Here is a 20192-nt window from a genome sequence, read left to right on the forward strand (position 1 = left end):
TATATATATATATATCATTTTTTTATGTAACTAATGAACATATATTATAGAATTGAATTTCTAATATACGGTTTATTTTATTATTATAAATAACACAAATAATAAAGATGAATTTTTCACTCTTTGCTTCCACTAATTTCTGGTTACATTTACTCTAAGTTATATATTTTTTGTATTTTCAATTCTTGAAATATATATTATTCTATATTAAATATATTTTATAAAAAAATTTAATGCATACAGGAAGTCGTCAGGTTTTGCTCTTCTAGTATAGCACTAACAGGCACAAGTGCATCCCCCCAAGTTTGTAACTGCGTGGTCAACCAAAAGCATCAGGACAGCAACGAAGATTAAAGTGTGTATGGAGTTGGTGTGTGTGGGTGTAGTGTGCATAACAGAGACACGACCTCAAAATGAGTACATATGTGCCACTGAAACCCTGTCTGTGTGAAAACTTACAGCAAGCTGAACATTCACACACTTCACTTTCCATATGATGCTAAACCCCAACAGAGGTTGGTCTTATATCACAGCGCAGCACACAGACACATTGCAAGGAAGCATGTTGATCACCTCTGCAGATCAGCGAGTTATGTAACTCTGTCTCGCCGGCCGACTTCTGATCCTCGCTTGCATGTCTTCGACGCAAGCCTCGCAACTAAACCAGGACATATAGCAAGATACACTGACGCATGCAAACCACATGCTAACCGAGTTACATCAGCAAGCACATCCACAGCATGTGCCACCTACGGTATGCTAACGGCTGCCGTTTATGACGTCTCCTGTGAGAGAGCGAGCAAAAACTTCACCTTTCCTGAGAGTCCACTTCCTGTCATCCTGTCAGAGAGGGGTCCGGTCCTCCTCCTGGTCCACCGGTCTCTCTCCCTCTCTCCTCTGTGCTACGTCTCGGCTCATGCTCTGGATTTTAGTTCTCTCGGCCCCCCTCCTTCCTGTGTCTCTTCATCATGTCTGTCTCTCTCTCTCTCTCTCTCTCTGCCTAGTTCTGATCTTTCTTCTCCAAGTGTGCTTCTCCATCCCACCCCCTCTCTCGAAACGAAGCGATGCGCTCGCGGCCGGCCCTCCCCCTCTTCTTTCTCAGGGTATGAGGGAACAATGTGAGGGCATTAGCAGGACGTTGCTGAGAGTTGTGTGGCCCTGCGGTGGCCCTCGCTTAAAGCACGCCAGATCTGCTTCATTAACATCTCAATAGAGCGAGCCAGGCTTTAAACTCGCATGCGGCATCGCTACCGCTCCAACGTGCATGTGTGCGTTTGATCGGATATCATATTGTTTCAACATAAAAGTGCTCTGGAGCCTTCTTCTGGGTGGTTTGGTTGTTTATCTGCTCATCCATATAGAAAACAGCTGAGAGACGTCCTGACCCTCGAGGTCACCTCGAAACAATACGTCGGTTAAGTGATTTCCTAGCAACTTTCCGGGGAGCAGTCGCTAAGAGGCAAATATTTGTTTACGTATCAGATCTCCAGTGGCGTGCTGTGACATTAACAGAAATAACGTACGACCTGACCCAAAATAAAGGAGGACGTGGCACTCGTGGACCCCTGGGTCATTCCCACTGATCTGACCGGCGTCGTCTTCAGACTTAAGAAACCCTGCTCAGCAGTTTAGTGACGTCTGTAGAGCACTGCTAGCAATCCCATGCTAACTTCTTGACCACAGATGCCAGCCTATTACATAAGAAGTTCCAATTAAGGTGCTGTGACCAAAAGAGTAGAAAAGAATAGATACTGGCAGAAAAATATGTTTAAAGTTGCAGGGTAACAGAAAGTAGTTTTCTGTACTGATATATATGAGAAGAAATGGACTATTCAAAAAAGTAAAAGAAAGGGACAGATTAAGCATGTTAAAATGATTGTAGATGTCTTAAATAGCAGCACTTTTCCTAAATGTGAAGGATCTACCAAATACTTACAGAATGCAAAAGTGCCTGACCATTTTTCATTGGGCTTGGATGCTGAAATATTTTTTCGCTATAGTGATAGCTGTAAGCTATGAACCAAGCCAAACAACTATGAGGTGAATTGCAATAATATAAACTTTGAAGCATAACAAATGAACAAATTAACAAGTTAGATGAAGAGTCACTACAATGGGATTGAATGGGAGTGGGATTTTTACTTACAGAATTTTACTTTATGTTATGTTAGCTTAGCACCATGATGTGCTCATGCCAAGCTCTGCTGCAATCAACCAGGAGTTGCACTGTTCGTGAGCTTCATGTGAGCAGCTACGTAGCTTCAGTTTCAACATAGCATGTCCAAAATGAGTCAACTTATAAGGCTTGAATTCAGTCCGGATGCCGCTTTAGAATTCAACTACAATTGAGGGGTGAATGTGGACTGAAATAAAATGGAATATATAAACAACTTAAGTTTCTCTGTTGCTTTTAATTGCACCAAAATTAAAAGGATTTAAAAAAAACTCAGTGTCCATGGACACGCACTGAAGCCTCAGTAAAAGAGTTAGTGAAAGTCTTCCCGACAGCATGTAAAGGACCTTGGAGGCCTGTATTGGTTACCGCAGTCTGCCTTTAAAACAAGAGGTTAGACAGAAGAATCCCTTTGAAAAGTCTCCAGGCCTTGATAGCTATACTGAGCACTTTCACGTCAGCCTTTCTTTGACCACTGTGGTCTTTATAAAAACAAGAGATTCATAGGGTTGAAGTTGTTGACCGGTGCTTAACTAAAGGTTTGTGGAGAGACATAAAGACTCGACCCCTCCAAAGCCCCACGCTAGTTCGACTGACTAACAACGCATCTCTTCTGTCTCCCTGGATTCACAACACAAAGTTCAGAACCACTCCAAAAACTCAGATCAAACAAAACCTGAGAAGCTTCTATTGTTGTGGTCACTGTTTGAAAAGAAGGTTAGAAAAATACAAGTCGCGAGTGATCAAAAAAACCTAATCCATCAGAAGTACTGCCAACAAATTCATCAACCCCCATAAAAACAACATATTAAAAAAAGAAAAGGAAATGTGTGTGTGTGTGTGTGTGTGTGTGTGTGTGTGTGTGTGTGTGTGTGTGTGTGGAACAAATAGGTTTTCAACAAAGTGCTTAAAGAAAACTGACAAAACAAAACACATGCTTCAGATTCTATTGATAGATACTGATTCGTGTTTAATCTGAAATGTGGCTTTAATGGAGTCCAATTCCTAATGTAAGACTTCAGAACGTGATCAAACTAAAGCTAAACTGACTAGCATGCTTCATCATTTCCTCCAAATGCTCCAGGGACGGCACACAGACTGCCTCTGCACGCCTCATTTCTGACACTAGCAGGCGCTGCCGACTCCACACAGAGAATGGCAAGAATGCAGGAAAAAGATGTGCTCAATCCTTCAGGCACAAAAACAACAGTCAAGCCCAGAAAGCAGCCAAAAACTGTTAATTATTGATCATCGAGTGCAGCACATGACAGACAGTAGAGCAGAGGAGATAGAGAACAAAGCCAGTAGGTGTGCGTTTGTGTTAGGATCCTTTATCATTGGCCTTTAACCTGCAATCCATCACACATGGACGCTCAAACTCTGAATGTCAGGAAGATCTGGGTCTGCCAATATCTCTGACAGGACTAAAAAAACCTGACCGCACAGTGTTTCGCATACAGTACAGCTGCACTAGCTCGCTTTAGGCCATGCTAATGCACCTAGCTTGACAAGGTGGGAAAACTGAAAGCTTTGAGCTATGAGGCTTGCATTTGAAAATCCATTTCATGACCCCTTTCCATACACGCACACGGCTCATGCGCTCCACAGTTGCTTGTCCACTGGACATTTTTGTGAAAAGACACTTTCTCACAGTTACTGCCGTACTGCTTATACGCCTAGCCTTCTCAAACGAGAATCAAACGATCTGCTTAACATTTCATAACTTCAGGTCCAAGGTCACGATAAATTTTCACAACCCTTGTTGTTTTTGTCCAAGGGAGATTTGTGGAAAGATTAAGTTCAATGTGAAAATTTACACAAGAGCAGTTCTATGAATGATTTACACAGCATTTAGTTTTGTTGATGTTTCATGAATGAAGCCCATTGAACGGATATGCTAGAACTAACACTAAAGCTTATACATCTAGGGAGCAATAAAAGAGTAATATGATGGATGTTATTGTTATTTAGTCACAGTGGACACCACATTTAATTTAACCTGAATTACATTTTATGCTTCAGTGTATTTATAGCTGAAATATTGATACACAGGTACACAACAGTATAACACTGATTGGACAGATACTATTGACTTAAATTTGTAACAAATATGATCAAGTTTGTCGATTCTGTAACAAAGCAGATCCCAAGCTACATCTCCAAGGCTGTCCCCCTGTGTTTCTGTGTCTCTTCTGATGTTGTTCTTCTTTTCTTCTCATGGAGCTGCTGACCTTATGGCCGGATCTCTCATAAAGGTCTTCAAATGCAACTTTCATTCCTCCTCTTTTCTTATTCCCCCTCTTCAGGGCTTTTATTTCTGGAAAGAATGCCATTTTCATGACTGCCACTTCATCTTTAGCTGCTTTCCACGCACATAATGGGAAGAACACCCCCACGTATACCCGACGCAGCCCTTGAGACGACACACACACACACACACACCTCCCCCTCGACACAGAGGTCGCGCTGTGTGTGTTCTTTAGGAAAGTGCTTTTACATCAGAGTGCCCAGACAAAAAGGAAATAGAAGACAGAGAGAAATGGAAGTTTACGATAAAATTTGGGGGTTGAACTTGGTCAGGCTAAAGTGCCTACGGTCATCAAACAATTACAGACAGTTCATGTGAAGGAAGGGAGAGAGTTTACAGTCTACATCACCCACTGGGCGGCACCCGACCCCGATGGCCCAGCTGAGAAACATCACGACCACTCAGCCTGAGGCGCAGAAACATGCCCTCTCACCTCGCGTCCAAATAAATGCATGCTTGTTATAATTACCGGGCCTGGGCAACTCTCCGGCTCTAAACTCAACCTCAGCTGCTTCAAATTATGGCTAATACACAGCAGAGAAACTCCCTGAATAAATAAACCTTCAAAAGACCAATCCAGCTCCACTTCAGGGCTGCTATGAGGAGAACTACAGGAATCTGGGGGCAGAACGAAATGGCACTGACTAATGATACACCGTTCAATCAACCCCGCGTACATCTGCTGGAGGCGCTTACAGATGCGAGTGTGTGTTTGTGTATAGCTAAACGATCACATGGTAGTCTGGGTTCCTGGAATAGCAGGTTAGCACTTCCATATGTTTTCTCACACTGAGGCTATGCTGCGAGAAAACAAGTGCGGGGAGAGAAAAGCTATGGCCTTGAGGGGCTGAAATCACAAACCTTTCACAGCTCATCTGTTTATCTATCTCTGTCTTTATTAACTTTATTAATGGTTTTAAATATACAGTAAAAACAATAATATTGTGAAATATTACAGCAATAAATATAAATAGTAGTGAAAGTTATAAGTCAATTATATATTTAGCATTATATATTTATATTTACTCTAATAATCCATGTCACATGGCCCTTCAGAAATCATTCTAAAGCGCTGATTTGGTGCCCAAGCAGCATTTCTTATTATTATCAATGTTATCATAGAAAGGGCTACCATTTCTCACAATGCAATGCAACCAACATGCTGCCTCCTAATGTGGACCGTGGAAGCATTTTTATTTTTTTGTACAAAGTTGTAGACAACATGACATACACTACACATCCAGTGAATAGTATTTCATTCTAAACACAGTTTTTGTGCGGGGAATATGTAAGGTGTTCGACTACACCGGTCAAATCAGTATTCTTGTCCGATTCAGGGCGAGCTGTGAATAGTCTGGTGTTTTGTGCAACAGAGGGGCAGAGTCTGAGTACAGTTCAGAGGATTAAATACAAAAGATGAATACAGTGAGACGACAGATGGTGCTTGTGCCCGCCACATGCACTTAAACAAAAAAAAAAAAAAAAAAAGAAAAAAAAAAAGAGCCCCAGCCGTACAACGGGCCCCAAAACACACATCCAGCGTGCCGGACAGAGTGTGGCCTTTAATTGACTGGCTGGCAGCTATAGTACAGTAAAGACCAGGCGTGCGGCACATTCACCACATGCTGGACTAATTCATGGACAAACACAAAACAGAGCGAGAGCGAGAAAAGGACGGAGGCAGAGAGGGAGGGAGGGAGGGAGAGAGGGAGACACGGGCAAGCGGCAGGCCGCAGTAATTTATTCACTGTTTCTGTCTTCGTGAAGAGAGGTCTTTCACTCCGAAACAGCCTGCAAGCCTGCACCTGGCCTTGCCAATTAAGACCAGAGTGCAAGAGCACACACACACGCACACACACACACACACATACAACACAACACGCTTTTACACCGTGCTATGCACACTTACCCAGTCACACGCTTTGAGAATGAGCTATGCAGAAATTTAGTGGCTTAGAGTGTGAGGAGGCATTATAAAGGGGACATAGGAGATGACTTCTAGCTCTCAAATCATTTTGTCACATTCAGAACTGCTGTGTTGATGACACACAATGTTTGTGTTTGGTTTCTCCTTCTGCTTATATGGCGTGCACTCACTGCACTGTGCTACGCTTATGTCAATAAACAGACCTTCTATCTTTCGTGTATCATTAATGTGACAGACTTGACTGGCTGAGGATTTTTAGTTAGTAAATATGTTTAGTCTGTTCATCATGTACAGCTACAGTAACTTCAGAAGACTTGAAAAGTAGCACACAAGTCACACGGGCCTTTTTAGGAAGGATAAGCAATGTAGACCTACTGTGAAAAGTTTTTTTTTTTTTTTGATGAAGAGAGAGAGAAAAAAACAAAAACATCTGTTAAATTAATAAATGTAAATGTACACTTCCATACATAGATTTGGAGTTACTTTTACTTAACATTACTTTGACTACTTTTTACTTTTATCAGCAATGGCACATTCAATTGCTTGAAAGTGATATATTTTGAACGTTACACAATACTTTTATTTATTCCTTCATTTATACCTTGTGCCTTTCTCTTTATCAAAAAATGCTGAAAACCATTTTCATCATTAATAAGAAATGTATCTTGAGCGGCAAATCAGTATATTAGAATGACTTCTAAAACAAAAAAAACTGTTTTGTAATGATTTGTAATGGGATTACTGTAATTAGGATCAAATAAATGCAGCCTAGGTGAGCATAAGACTTCAAAACACGTAAAATATGACCATTTAAATGGTAGCGTGTGTGTGTAAACTAAAGCAAGAGACACAAAAGCAATAGTGTTCCTGTCGGTAAGCATCACCACACACACCACCCCAGGTAACCTTCTCCACCGGGTCTTCTGGGTTCGGAGCAGATGAGAAAGAGCTCACCTGTGATTGGCTGAAAGCAGCATGGTTGCCATTGAAGAGAGATTTGCGTTCCTTGTCTCGATGGTGACGGCTGCTGTGTTTACTGCGCTGCAGCTGCTGCCTCAGCTTCACAATCTGAAACATGGGAGACAGAGAGACAGGGAGGGAGAGAGAGAGAGAGCGAGATAGAGAGAGACACAGAGAGAGAGAGAGATTGTCAGGACTGACATTACTCCTTACTTCAGGTGAACTGTTGAACTCTCTTGATTAAATAGAAGACAGCATATAATTAAACTACAGTGACGGCGATACAATCAGGGTTTATTGTTAATTGTACTGTATGTTATGTCTTAACAAACTCTAGCCCGGAGAGAGTCAGAGCCCCCGGTCAGATGGTATTGTTGATTGTCTCATGGCATTACATTCCTCACAGCATTCAAATAATTTGTTACACTCACACAAATAAACACCCAAACCCTCTCTCCACCCCAAACACATGCTTTCAAAAACATTCAATTACATTAATACTCTTTCCTTTATAAACATCCGTCTGTTAAACAGAAAACAGATACACCCTCCTGCTCGCTCTTTCTTTACCCCAGCCTAGGGAAGAGAAAGGCAATACATGTACAGATGGGATCGGATGTCGAATGTAAGTCCAGCCTCAAGTCACTAAATAGTGGCTATGAGTGAAGCCCTTAATGAGACATTAGAATAATCTCACCTTTACCCTGTAGCGGCCAAGATTTGACAACAACATTAATTCCCAAAGAAGCATTTCTGACCAAAGCGTAATGGGTCCGTGTGGGCTTTATCTGTGTGTGTGTGCGCCTGTGGTGAAGAGGTACAGGTCCCTCTCTACCTACTGAGGCCTGTTAACCTCTAAGGGAGCATTCTAATGAAAACTGAACCGCGGGACTACTCGTGCAGACCATAATAATGCTGCATCTGAATAATAGAATTAGAAGATCCTGACTTCTTTCCACTACTCTTTCCACATGTTTTTAAGACTACGTGTAACAAGCTTCATTTACTTGTCAATTGCGGTTTCTTTCATCCATCCACCTATTCATTTATCTCTCATTTATCTATCATCCATCTAAACACTTACCTACCCAAATCCATCCATCTACTCACCTACCAATACATAAGCTATGCCTATATACATTTACTGATCCATAAAATCAACCCATCTGGTGGCTATCATCCATCTATGCATCTACTCATCCATACATTCATCCACCTACCTATCCAACCATCACTGAATGGCTCCAAGTAGGGACTGTCATTTTTTAATTCCTAAAAGACATTTAAATATCCAGATCTATTTTCTTGAAAAACCATTCAGTAATAAATAAACAAATTACATTTTCTCCACTCACTCCTGTCTTAAGGCCCATTCAAACCAAGCGTGGTAACTATAAAGATAACGGAAAAGATAAAGATAGAGATAAAGAGTTCATACCATATTACAACAAAGGCACAGAGATAACGTTGTAAGAGGTCAGTTTCAGAACCGTTTTTTTCCTAGTTAATGAACGATTATAACACTGACAGCCAATCGAAATGAATCTCACTATAAGCTTGAGAATTTAAAGCAGCGCAGAGACAATATTGTTCTCTGGTTCGCAAGCTAATATCACTATCTTCATAGCTATCTTTACGGTTACTGTTCTTGGTGTAAACGAGGCTTTACATGGTTTTTCCCTTAATGCACAGCAAAGAAGAATGCAATGCAGTGCTCCTCAGGACACCGGCCCTCCACAGCCAAGTCTGGTGGCCCCTGCTCTAATAACTTATCAAACAAGATATAATATAGAAGATCTGGAATGGCATATCTAAGCATTGTCTAGGTAAGGCAGCTCACTAGGTCTCCGTCAGATTTGCCTACAGCTTGTGTGAGTGCACATATGACCTGCTGTCAGTTTACAGAGAATGATTAACTATGAATTAGAACACACACACACACACACACACACACACACACACACACACACACACACAAACAAACGTTTAGAGTCGACTGAGCGGTGAGAGATGGCAGTTCAGATAACGAGTGGCAGAAGATAATGTATGTACAGATGCCGGTGAAAGCCTGGCACTCAAGGGGCACAGCTGAGACATACGAAGGGAGGAGACCCTTGAAGTGGTGGAAGAGAGGAAGAAGACAGGCTGAATAGAGAGAACAGTGTATGAAGCCACTGGAGGATGTGACAGGGGAAGGAAGGGTGCACACACAAACAGGAGGAAGGGAGGGTGTAATGCGAGGTGACACCAGGCTGCTTCTGGTTCACTAGAGCCTGCCAATAATATGATAATGACACAGCCTCCATCTTCCCCTCCCCACCAACCCCAACAGCCTGTTGCTGCCCCGTCTTCTCATCTACAATTTCACACAGGGGAGATAAAAACAACGAGGGGGTCCAACCCCGGCCCTGCTTCTGCTGAATGGAACAAAGCGCGGGGGAGGAGAGGAGATCAGGCCCTAAACGCGTCCTGACCTCTTTTAGCTGGTCAGTGCTGCCGCAGGAGGCTGAGCGCTTGTGACAGCCCTTCTTCTTCTCTTCGCATTCATCGGCCCAGGCGCTGGGGGTCTGTGGGAGACACACATGAGACCGTCAGGAAACAACAATACGTTTTGATCATCACAGCATCGCATTGTTTCTTGACTCGTGAGTGTGCTGATACAGTCTTTTGACTCATGTCCAAAATAAACACTCGCCAAAGCCAACTGAGAATAAAAACTTGGGCTGCTTGCCATTTTGCTTGTAACACTGGGATTTGCGATGCTACCAGATTTAAATGAAATTGTGCGAGTCACATAAATCAAATTGACGTGCATGTCTTTTACGTCAGTGGAAAAGTTATCAGAAGTTTATCAAGAACATTGCTGTTCTTGCCAGAACTCCATGTGATTAATTTCTTTGCTCTTATTTTTGTCTCATTAAGCCAAAAAACCTAAACAAAGGGAAAGAACATGATGCTTCGACAACACACTCATCTTGCATCTGATAAAAAAATCTGAAATAATAGCAGAGACAGACAAATAAATACATATAAAACTTTGCCAGCTGTGGCATAAAGTTCATTTTTTTAGGATCTGCAAACCTTTATAAAGAGCGTTTTTTACGGTTAGAAAAAAAAAAATCTCCATGCCCCTTATGTTTTATGACCATATCAATGGGCTGTCTAGCCTGCCCTTTAAATTCATTCATGCACAATGTCACAAAAACACCCCTGACAGGAGAGACCACTCTCTCCCACACACACATACACACACCCACCATGTGAAGGCATGAAGCCGGGGGATGGGGAAACTAATATAGGACTTCATCCTGTATACAAACCGCTTAATGCTCATCTTTACACAGAACAAGGCTGGTGCAACTTCTTTGCAAACTTCCTTCCTAAATGTAAAAATACAGCTGGTGTTGCCAAAGTTGAGATCGGAGAGGCACACAGGGCGTAGGGTGGCTGGCTCTGAGCTTCCTTTGAGTGAAGTCTCTGGCGCTTAAGTGTGATACAGCTCTCTAAAACGATAACCGCAAACACTGCAGCCACAGCAGAGTCTTCATGACTGTACACACACACACACACACACACACACACACACACACAATAATGCAAACAGCCATTAAGCCATTATGTTGCCTGATATATCAACCTCCCAATCTAAACAATGCTGAAGATAAGCTAATACTCAATTGGTCACTGGTGCATCACAAATCTATAGCAGTGATAACTGCATTTCGAAGATTTTATGTAACTTTAAATAGCATTATGCTATATTGTTGTCTAGATTAATTCAACAAATGGCACCCAGATATCATCTTGGTAATACAATGAATTTACAAAATTTGAAAATAAAAAATATAACATTTTAATGAAAATAAAATAATTAATATGTTTAGCAAATAATGAGCCAAGAAAGAGACCTTAACTGTCATGGTATATTACATCAGGCATTTCATCACACTGGAATTGAAGGTTAAATTGTTCACATTGTTGTTTGACATACTATATTCTTTACAGTGTGACTTTTATTTATTCCTTATTTTAGCTTACTGCAGTAAATCATTCTGGTATTCCATGGGTACAGAAAATGTGTACTGTAAATTCTGACCATACATACCACATAATAAAGAAATCGTGGGCCGAGTAATATGGGTTTTAATGCCAATCTGCTCTCGGAGAGCTGTCGAGCTGAAAAAAGGCACCCTAATAAGAGCAGGCAACATTCCTCAAACCACAGCATTCTGTGAGGAAAAGGTAGTTTCTGGTAGTTCAAAGTTGCTAACAAACACACCACTGAGAAACACTCGAGTTGCCTACAGCTCCCACAATCAGTAGTCCACGTCAGCCTAGAGAGTTATGGGAATCGCTCAGCTGTGAGTATGTGCACACCTTTGCCTTACTTATCACGCACTCAGATCACTTATTGGCACATATTACTTCACACTGTGTACAAACACCACACACACACAAACACACACCCGCTACCGTTAACAGCACAACACCAGAGAGCCTGTGGGTTTACACCATAAACAACTCTAGATCATTCTACACCCAATACACTCAACAAGTCTGTACTAGCATGTTCACAAACTTTCACTCAGAACGCCATATGGAAATTTATTACTGGACTGCTATGGCCTTATTTAGGTATCTGGCACAGATGAGGAGTGATCTTATGTTAAGGAGGTATGGAAAAGTAATCTTGTTGCCTCAGCCTCTCTCAAATCACTCAAAGGTGTGAGCCAAAGCTGTAAAACGCAACACAGAAAAAAGAAAATCTATGGCACTGGAAACAGCCCAATGCATTAGCTGTCAAAATCAACCAATCAAATGCACTTTAACAAGCGAACATGCCGTTTTTATCCCGTGACGTGCATCATGATGTACTTTGGTTTTGTTCCTTACTGGTGTCAAAATTCAAGCAAGCATTGAACACACACCATTAATTAACAGGTCTGTTTAAACAGACACATACTCTGACACTTTCTTTGGCCTTTTACACAAATAGTGCAAGAAAACCAGTCGACTCTCCTTTTTCTGTACAGCCTGAAGCTCTGTCTCTCGACAAATTAAAGACGTTCGTTTTAATTCACACTCCCTTCAAGTAAGCACTTAATGTCAGCACACACACACACACACACACACACACACTCTGTATGATCAAAGTTAAACCTCTGACATGGTTTAAAGAAAATAATGCAGAAAAATGACTTTAACTGTTCCTGGTCTTTTTGTATGATCCACCAATGCTTGCTCTGAAATGTCAAACCTCAAATTAACAGAAAATTAAATGCTGTCTCGCTTTACATATTTACAGTTAAACACGCATTTACACTCAGAAATGCATCTGAATGAGAACTATTAGCTTTGTTTTTAAAGTTATTCCACAAACATTAGAAAGGTGTTATGAATTTCGCTGCTAAATATTGGAAAGAGGGAAAAGTAGGGCGGGATTTAACTTTATACAAATAGTGTGGATTGTGAATACCTCTGAAACTGTCCTGTCACCTGTTGATCACAGCATTAGCAGCCTTGATGACGGCAGTCAGAAAAAGGAAAGGTGTTTCAAAGGTGGAGCAAGTTATAGCACAATAAAATGAGAAAAGAATACCCGTCAATTTGATTTCATGCTGACTTCATACATGAATAGGGAGCATTCAGGGGAATATGTCAGACATGTTAAACTTCTGACAAGTTAAAAGAATGTGAAATCAAGAGTACAAAAACCGAGCTAAAGACCCAGCGAGAGAGAAAGCAAGATGTGGCTGAATGAGCTAGTAGGATAAAGTTTCTCTTCTTAATTAACTTCATGCCCTGTGAACCTCCACGAGTCGAGCCGGAGGAACAGTCCCAGGCATACCTCTCCTACCGCTTCTCAACGTTTATTCCTCTAAATTCCTTTCTTTCTTTGTTTCATTAATCCATGCATGTGCTTCTTTGTTCCATCGCTCTTTTCCGCTTCTCGCGCTATTGTTTTGCTGGTTTCCCCATACCCATCTCCACCTCCCTCTTTTCTTTATCTCTTTTTTTCTCCTCTTCATCATTGCCTACACTCTTTATATACTTCTGCTTTTTCTACCTCCTCCTCTCTTTCATGCTGTCTGCCAGCTTCCTCTTTTCCTATGTGTGTGTTAAAGTAGATGGTGATTAAGCGCTTTGTAATGGTGTGGCATTCAGTTTTAGTTTGCATCACATGAGCTTGTGGGCTCAGAAAAAAAATATATATATATATATATATATATATATAATTCAATAAAATATTAATAAAATAAATGGAAATTAAAAATAACTGAAAACTAAATTAAAATAATATATATTACATACACATACAGTATACTACCTCAAAAATGAGCATATTTTCTCTGTTTTGTAAATGCATGAATTTCCAATATGAAAACATTTTGTACCACTACTATTTAATACTGTCCAATGCTGTCAAATTGTAATCAGCCAAAACAACACCAGATGTAAAGTGGGTCAAGGACACATACATACATCCCTTTTATCTGCCACAAAAATGCTGATTTCAATCTAGATTTATGCCCTCTCCACAGTACCAGAATATTTTACGACTGTGACGTTAGTCTGGCCTGTGATGGCTCAAACTGACTGCTTAGTTGATTGCTTTAAGATAGACAACAAACAGTCCATCTCTTACTGAATGCTTCTGCAAGTGTGTGTGTGTGTCGTCTTTCAGCTGTGCTGCTCTACAGCAGTTCAGCTCCATGACTGATTCTGTTGTGTTGATCGCAGGACTGGGCCGCCCAGCTCCTGACTCGCTCTCAGAGCTGCAGCCAACTGCCAGGATCACTTCCTCCTTCCCAGCAGTTTAAGATTTCCAGCGGAGCAGGCTGGCTGCACACAAACACGGCTCTGTTCAGCAGCTGTGGACGCTGCACAGAGGGATCCTCTGCTGAGGAGGAGGAGCATCTGTCTGCTTAGGCCTGCCAGGACATACACAGTCTGTGTGATACTCGCTTTCACACACGTTTACACACACACACACACACACACACACACACACAAAAAAGTCCAATTTAGACGTTTGTGCCATGGAATTGGCATGCAAAGACGCTGTGGTTTTGTCTCGTCTTTTCTACAGATCTTAATCAGAGATTTATTTACTCTCTTTTTGCACCCAGATGGGCGACACGTCACCCTTACTTTCTGTATAAAAAAAAAAAAAAAAAAAAACCACAGTAAGCACTTACTTTGAAATTCTGGACAATAAGCTAATAAATATTCATGTTTTGGCCAATAACTAATTTTAAAATGTAATACTTAGTCTAAATTAAAACTTAATTTAAACATTATAAAATGTACAGCAATTTTAGATTCCAATTTAGATTTTAGATATATATCACATTTAACAGTGTGTCATTCAATTATTAGTGGTTAGAACGTTTTTACTTTATTATAAGTTTGATTTGATCTCTAATATATATATATCAAACTTATAAATAAAGTAAAAATATTCTAACCACTAATAATTGAATGACACTATATATATATATATATATATATATATATATATATATATATATATATATATATATATATATATATATATATATATATATATATATATATATATATATATATATATATATATATATATATATATATATATATATATATATATATATACACACACACACACACACACATACATATACACACCAAATGTTTCTGGTCAAAAAGGCCCCCAAAGATGTATTATGTTGCATTACCATGGTATCATGGTGATGCATCCTTAGAAATAGCATGGTAAAAACAATTGTAAAGGAAATATGAGTGTAGCTTTCTGGAACAGGCTGTATTTGGGATAGGTGTGTGTGTGTGTGAGAGAGAGAGGGTTGAAGTTACAGTAGGGCCCACGCTCAGAGTAGATTAACACAGAAACAAAGGGCTCTTTATAAACAGAGGGGTGCTGTGTTTGGACTCGCTTTGAAGCACAGGTCATGAGTGGAGGCCCTAGGTGTGTGATGTAACCCCAGTCAGCCAGTGAAAACTCATGAGCGAAATCACTGGAGTTTAGCAGGACATAAAAAAAAAGTGCAAAAAATATGCAAAACAATGGTGGGAATCAAAAGGACACAAAGTCACGAAAATACACACCACCTTTACAGCAGATCAGCTCTCCTAAGAACTCCTGTTACAAAAAGAGAAAGAAAGAGAGAAAGGACAACCCCATTCCACTATGCAAATCACAATATTTGCATGTCTTGCTGAAACTCAAGTCTTTATCGTGCCAAAAAAGGTATTTGCATTCGAACATTTAAGTCATACATTACTTAAGATCTCAGATAAACAAACTGCAAAAAAAAAAAAAAAAAAAAACAGACTGCAAAAAATTCAGCTTTGCCGTCACAGGAATTAATAACATTTGAAAATATATTCAAATAGGTAACAATCATTTTACATTGTAACAATATTTCACAATGAAAAATGTTTACTGTATTTTTGATTAAATGCAGCCTTGGTGAACAATTTTTTCATTTTTTGTTTAAGTGTAAGCTTACAAAGACAAGCAAAAATGTCGCTAAAAGTGCTAATCATTAATGAAAAAAAAAAAAAAAAAAAATGTCTTGTTACCTTGTTCTGAAAATTCAATACCTAATGCTCTGACATTCAGACATTTTAAAGCGTAGCTTTATCTTAAGTCTCCAAACACAGTTTGGGGCCACTGTATATAAAAATCCCTGATAGAAGGCAGTTTCAGGTCCTCAATGAAGAGACAAGCGCTGTCTGGATAATCTGCCAGCTAAGCTTTTCTGTAACCCTATGAGCTCTCACAGAGTGGTGAATTCCCCTCGGACGGGCTGTTACTCGGTATTCACCTGTCTCTCTTTCGGCTGAAGTGGAACACAAGGCCTGGTACTGAGAGAGTGCCAAATTTACCACAAGCTTTCTGAACACTGAACACCAGTGTTGGAAAATACTTCAGATTTTTAGCCTGTCAGTGCAGAGGGGGATTATCATGACAAAAAGAACTTTCTTGTTAAAAAGTAACAAAGCTGGCAGGGCCACCGAGGTTCGTGAGCCAAGTGTGCGCACGGCTACGAACAGACCGCAGTAACGCGGACACTTGTTAAAGGTTAATGCTTTTCTTCCGCAGGTACACGGTGTCGTAAAACCTTACAAATGGAAATCCCCCTGGCAACAGCACAGATGCACCCCACTCCATATTTTCCGTCCTAAAACCATTCCTCACGTCAGAAAATCCCTGTGATTGCTTAATGTAGGTAGGAATTCACATGCACACATTTGTCTTCATAAACGGATAGCTCTCTGATGGTTCACACATTCCACACATATCAAAACAAAGTCTAGTAATAATGGGTGGTCCTTACAGCACATGAAAGGAGGCTCACGCAGACATGGTGTTAAGTTTTTTGGGGTTTTTTTGCAGGAAATGCAAGCGGTGTTTGGATGTGCAAACATGACTCTACAATGTTCTGGGGGGTTGATAAGATATTGCTAGGGGTGGTGGCGTAGTCAAAGGAGCCCACCCACATGTCGCTATGACACTCTGAACTCTGTAAATGAGTAAAATCCCTCCTTCAAAAGGAAGTATGTGGGATTTACTGACTGTTTTACCTTCCTGCAAGCCAAATTTAACATCTTATCAATTAGGCTACATTTAGACTGCAGGCAAAAGCGGCCCAAATCTGAGTTTTTACTCATATGACTAAGACTTTTTTTTTTTTTTTTTTTTTTTTTTTCCTTTCATAAAAGTGTAAAGAGCTCAAGCACCACATGGAATTGGAGGGTTTTTTTTAGTTTCTGATTTGGGCCACCTCCATATGTGGTAATAATCAGATACAGGTCTGACGTTATAAAATAAGATCAATATGAACACAGAGACTTTTGTTGTAACTCTAAATTGACATTTAAATCACACTTCTGCACTGACAGGAGGATTTTACTTGGCGGTAGCGCTTTGTCGCTCAACTAATATGTACATCTAGAGAAATTTTACAAACAGAAAAAAATCTAATAAAAAGAAGCGTAGGTGAGGCAGAGACAAGCAAAAAAGGTTATATGGACATTAATTTACATAAATGATCAGTTTCCTTTCACATTATTTCTTTGTTTAGTATAGATATTTAACAGACTAAATATTGCACTGAATTGAACTTGAAAAGGTTTGAATTTATTAACTGAATTATGAAATTGCTTTATATTACTTTGCATTTATAATTTATTTGCTTTATTTAAAAATATATAATAAAAATCACTACTTACAGTATATATATAAAAAAAAAAAAGTTATCATTACTACGAATCAGTACTAAAATATTTTTCAGTATTCCTATCCCAAAGTCACACTATTTGAGATATCAGTCTTGTTAGCAGCTCAAAAGGTGACATATCAAAGGGTTTGTTCAACTTCAACTATGAGCAATGGTAATATTCATTCTGATGCTTGCCGTAACAAGCACTACTAAAAGTAGTATGACAATATATTTCCTCACAAACGCCTCTGTAGAGTCACATTTCCCTTTATAAGCTTCAAAAATGAGTAGTAAGACACCCAGAGGGCCAGTGCATAACCATGAGAAGGGTTGCTCTGTGGTAAAAAACCATTCCCAATAAAAAAAACGTTTCAGAGATTTCGTTCCAAGGATCCGGCCTCTTCCCCAAGGGTGTGAGCTGATGTAATTTCAGCACTCACTTATCTTAAACGAGGAAGTTTTCAGGTCTGGTTCTTGAGAACGCTCTTGAGAGCAGCTTATCGTGCGTGTCCGATCAGGTTTCTTTATTATTGTAATTATGATGCGCCGTGGCAGAAGGCTCACGGAGAACTTGTCTCTCTCCCTCCCATGACTTTCTCAGGGTGTCTGACAAAGCATGAAACATAACCTACAGCACTGGATCTAGCAGCTTCAAAACGTGTGCTGTGGACTCCATACAAGTACAAAACCTCTAGGTTACAGAACGCACACTCTGCTGATCCTGTACTGGCTATAAATCTGTTACAGCTGGTGTATACAGATTCACACAGAGCGTATTCATGTGCATGCGTGTGTGTGTGTGGCGCTGCATATTTCTCAGGGAGAGCAGCAAAGGCCTTCATTCTGTGTTGTTGTTTGGTCACTAGGTGTGAGCTCAGCTCCCTGGCAACTGACACTGTCGTACGGATCCAAGATCTGGTTATTTTGGCGTGATGGTCCAGGGAGAAAAAGCGAGCTCTGCAAATGTCGGCCAAATTCCACACTCGCCTCCAACTCGCCAAGTTCCCTTTGCACTCATTGTGAGACAGGCACGCTGCTGACAAAAAGAGCTGGGTGGAGGTCTGGGATCTCCAGAGGAAAAACACACACACATAAGCTCAGGCTTTGATGAGAGAGGGTAAGTGAAGACCCTAGAGAACCAGGGCGTATAATCTGTGACGCTCTTTTATATGGGTCTGAGTGATCTAAATGAACACCATGCCTCTGACATCACTTATTTTTAAAAATATGCCTCTTCGCTCATTAAATCACACTCGCGTCGATAACTCATTTGTCGAAATGACAGCAATAAGCAATTAAGAAAAGGATTTTCTGCTAATGTTTAGATATGTACCGGCCCTGTGGTGCTTCTGGGAGGAAAAAAAACAAGCTGGAAAAAACAGGCAGCTTCAGGAAAGAATGCAGCTTGATGGTGGACGGTCTGCCTTCACCAGAAATATGCCGCAGTTTCCTCTCATCTCTCAACAAACCAGGGAGAGGCTTCCTCCTTTTCACTCTCAATCTCTCTTTCTCCACTCTCTTTTTTCACGCGCAATAACTTTCACATTATACTTCTCTTATGTTGTAGTTACATTCAGTTCTTTTGTAAAATGCTAAATTCACGACTGCGTTAGGACCTGTGGAAAATGAACATTAACAACCCAGAGTAATAGATGGTAATAACTGCTCGCAAATAAAAGGCAAGAGCGAGCGTGTGAGAACACATCTGTGTGGCCTACGCACTCACCACACCAGAGATCAAAAACTGATGGTTTGTTTTATCTAATAATAAATATTCATTTTATTATCATAATATTCATTTTGGTGCAATTAAAGCATTACTGGCAAACTATGACTCAAGCTTAATACAGGCTGATTGATTTTAATATTTGTTTATGTGACCAAGACTAAGTTCATCTTGCCTTAAAGGTATAGTTCACCCCAAAATGTTAATTCTATCATCGTTTACTCACCTTTTTTCCCCAAGTCATTTGAAGAACTGTTTTTGTCTATAAAGGTGAAAGTTGGATCCTTAATGACTGAGTGAGCAAAAACGTCATCATATAAATCATAAATATCTTCTCATGGTATTTCAGAAACAAGAAAGTCTCTCTGGTTGAAAACTGCACAAGGGTGAGTAAATATGACGGATCAGTTGAGTGTTTCGTAGTTGTTCATTACTCCAGTCTTCGGAGGTAGTATTAAAGCTGATTTTCTGTTCAAGAAACATTTATTATATTTTTTCGATTTCTTTTTTCAAGAGTCCTTGTTGAATAGAAAGTTCAAATGAACAGCATTTACTTGAAATAGAAATATTTCGTAAGATTGTGATATCGTACAATTTTGTAAAACTCGCTTAAATCACATCCATAATAGATTTTGCTCACATAATGTGTGTGTATTTATTATGTATATACAGATATACACACACGCACGTATATATTGTTAAAGAGGTATATTTATACAATAAATATATTTTTATGTAATATAAATCATATGAATATACACGTAAATACGTTTTCAAAATGTTTACTGTATGCGTGTGTACTTCTATATACATAATAAAAAATTAAAAAAATGACACCACACACATATTATGTGAACAAAAGTTTTTGTTTT

At 39.9% G+C, this 20192-nt stretch overlaps 1 protein-coding gene across 2 annotated transcripts in view; it reads right to left on the reverse strand.

Annotated features, from left to right (window-relative positions):
* fam117bb (family with sequence similarity 117 member Bb) overlaps positions 1 to 20192 on the reverse strand; it is a 34019-nt gene that overhangs the window by 5311 nt on the left and 8516 nt on the right. Inside the window, exons 3-4 of one of the 2 annotated variants that reach the window (XM_043249071.1) lie at positions 9843 to 9935; positions 7363 to 7476 (exon numbers count right to left, since the gene is read on the reverse strand). In XM_043249071.1, coding sequence (XP_043105006.1) covers positions 7363 to 7476; positions 9843 to 9935 — 207 coding nt within the window. The remainder of the gene's footprint in view (positions 1 to 7362; positions 7477 to 9842; positions 9936 to 20192) is intronic. The other variant, XM_043249072.1, reaches the window with a different exon arrangement.

This window comes from Puntigrus tetrazona, chromosome 9, assembly GCF_018831695.1.
Source record: "Puntigrus tetrazona isolate hp1 chromosome 9, ASM1883169v1, whole genome shotgun sequence".
Lineage (NCBI taxonomy): Eukaryota > Metazoa > Chordata > Actinopteri > Cypriniformes > Cyprinidae > Puntigrus > Puntigrus tetrazona.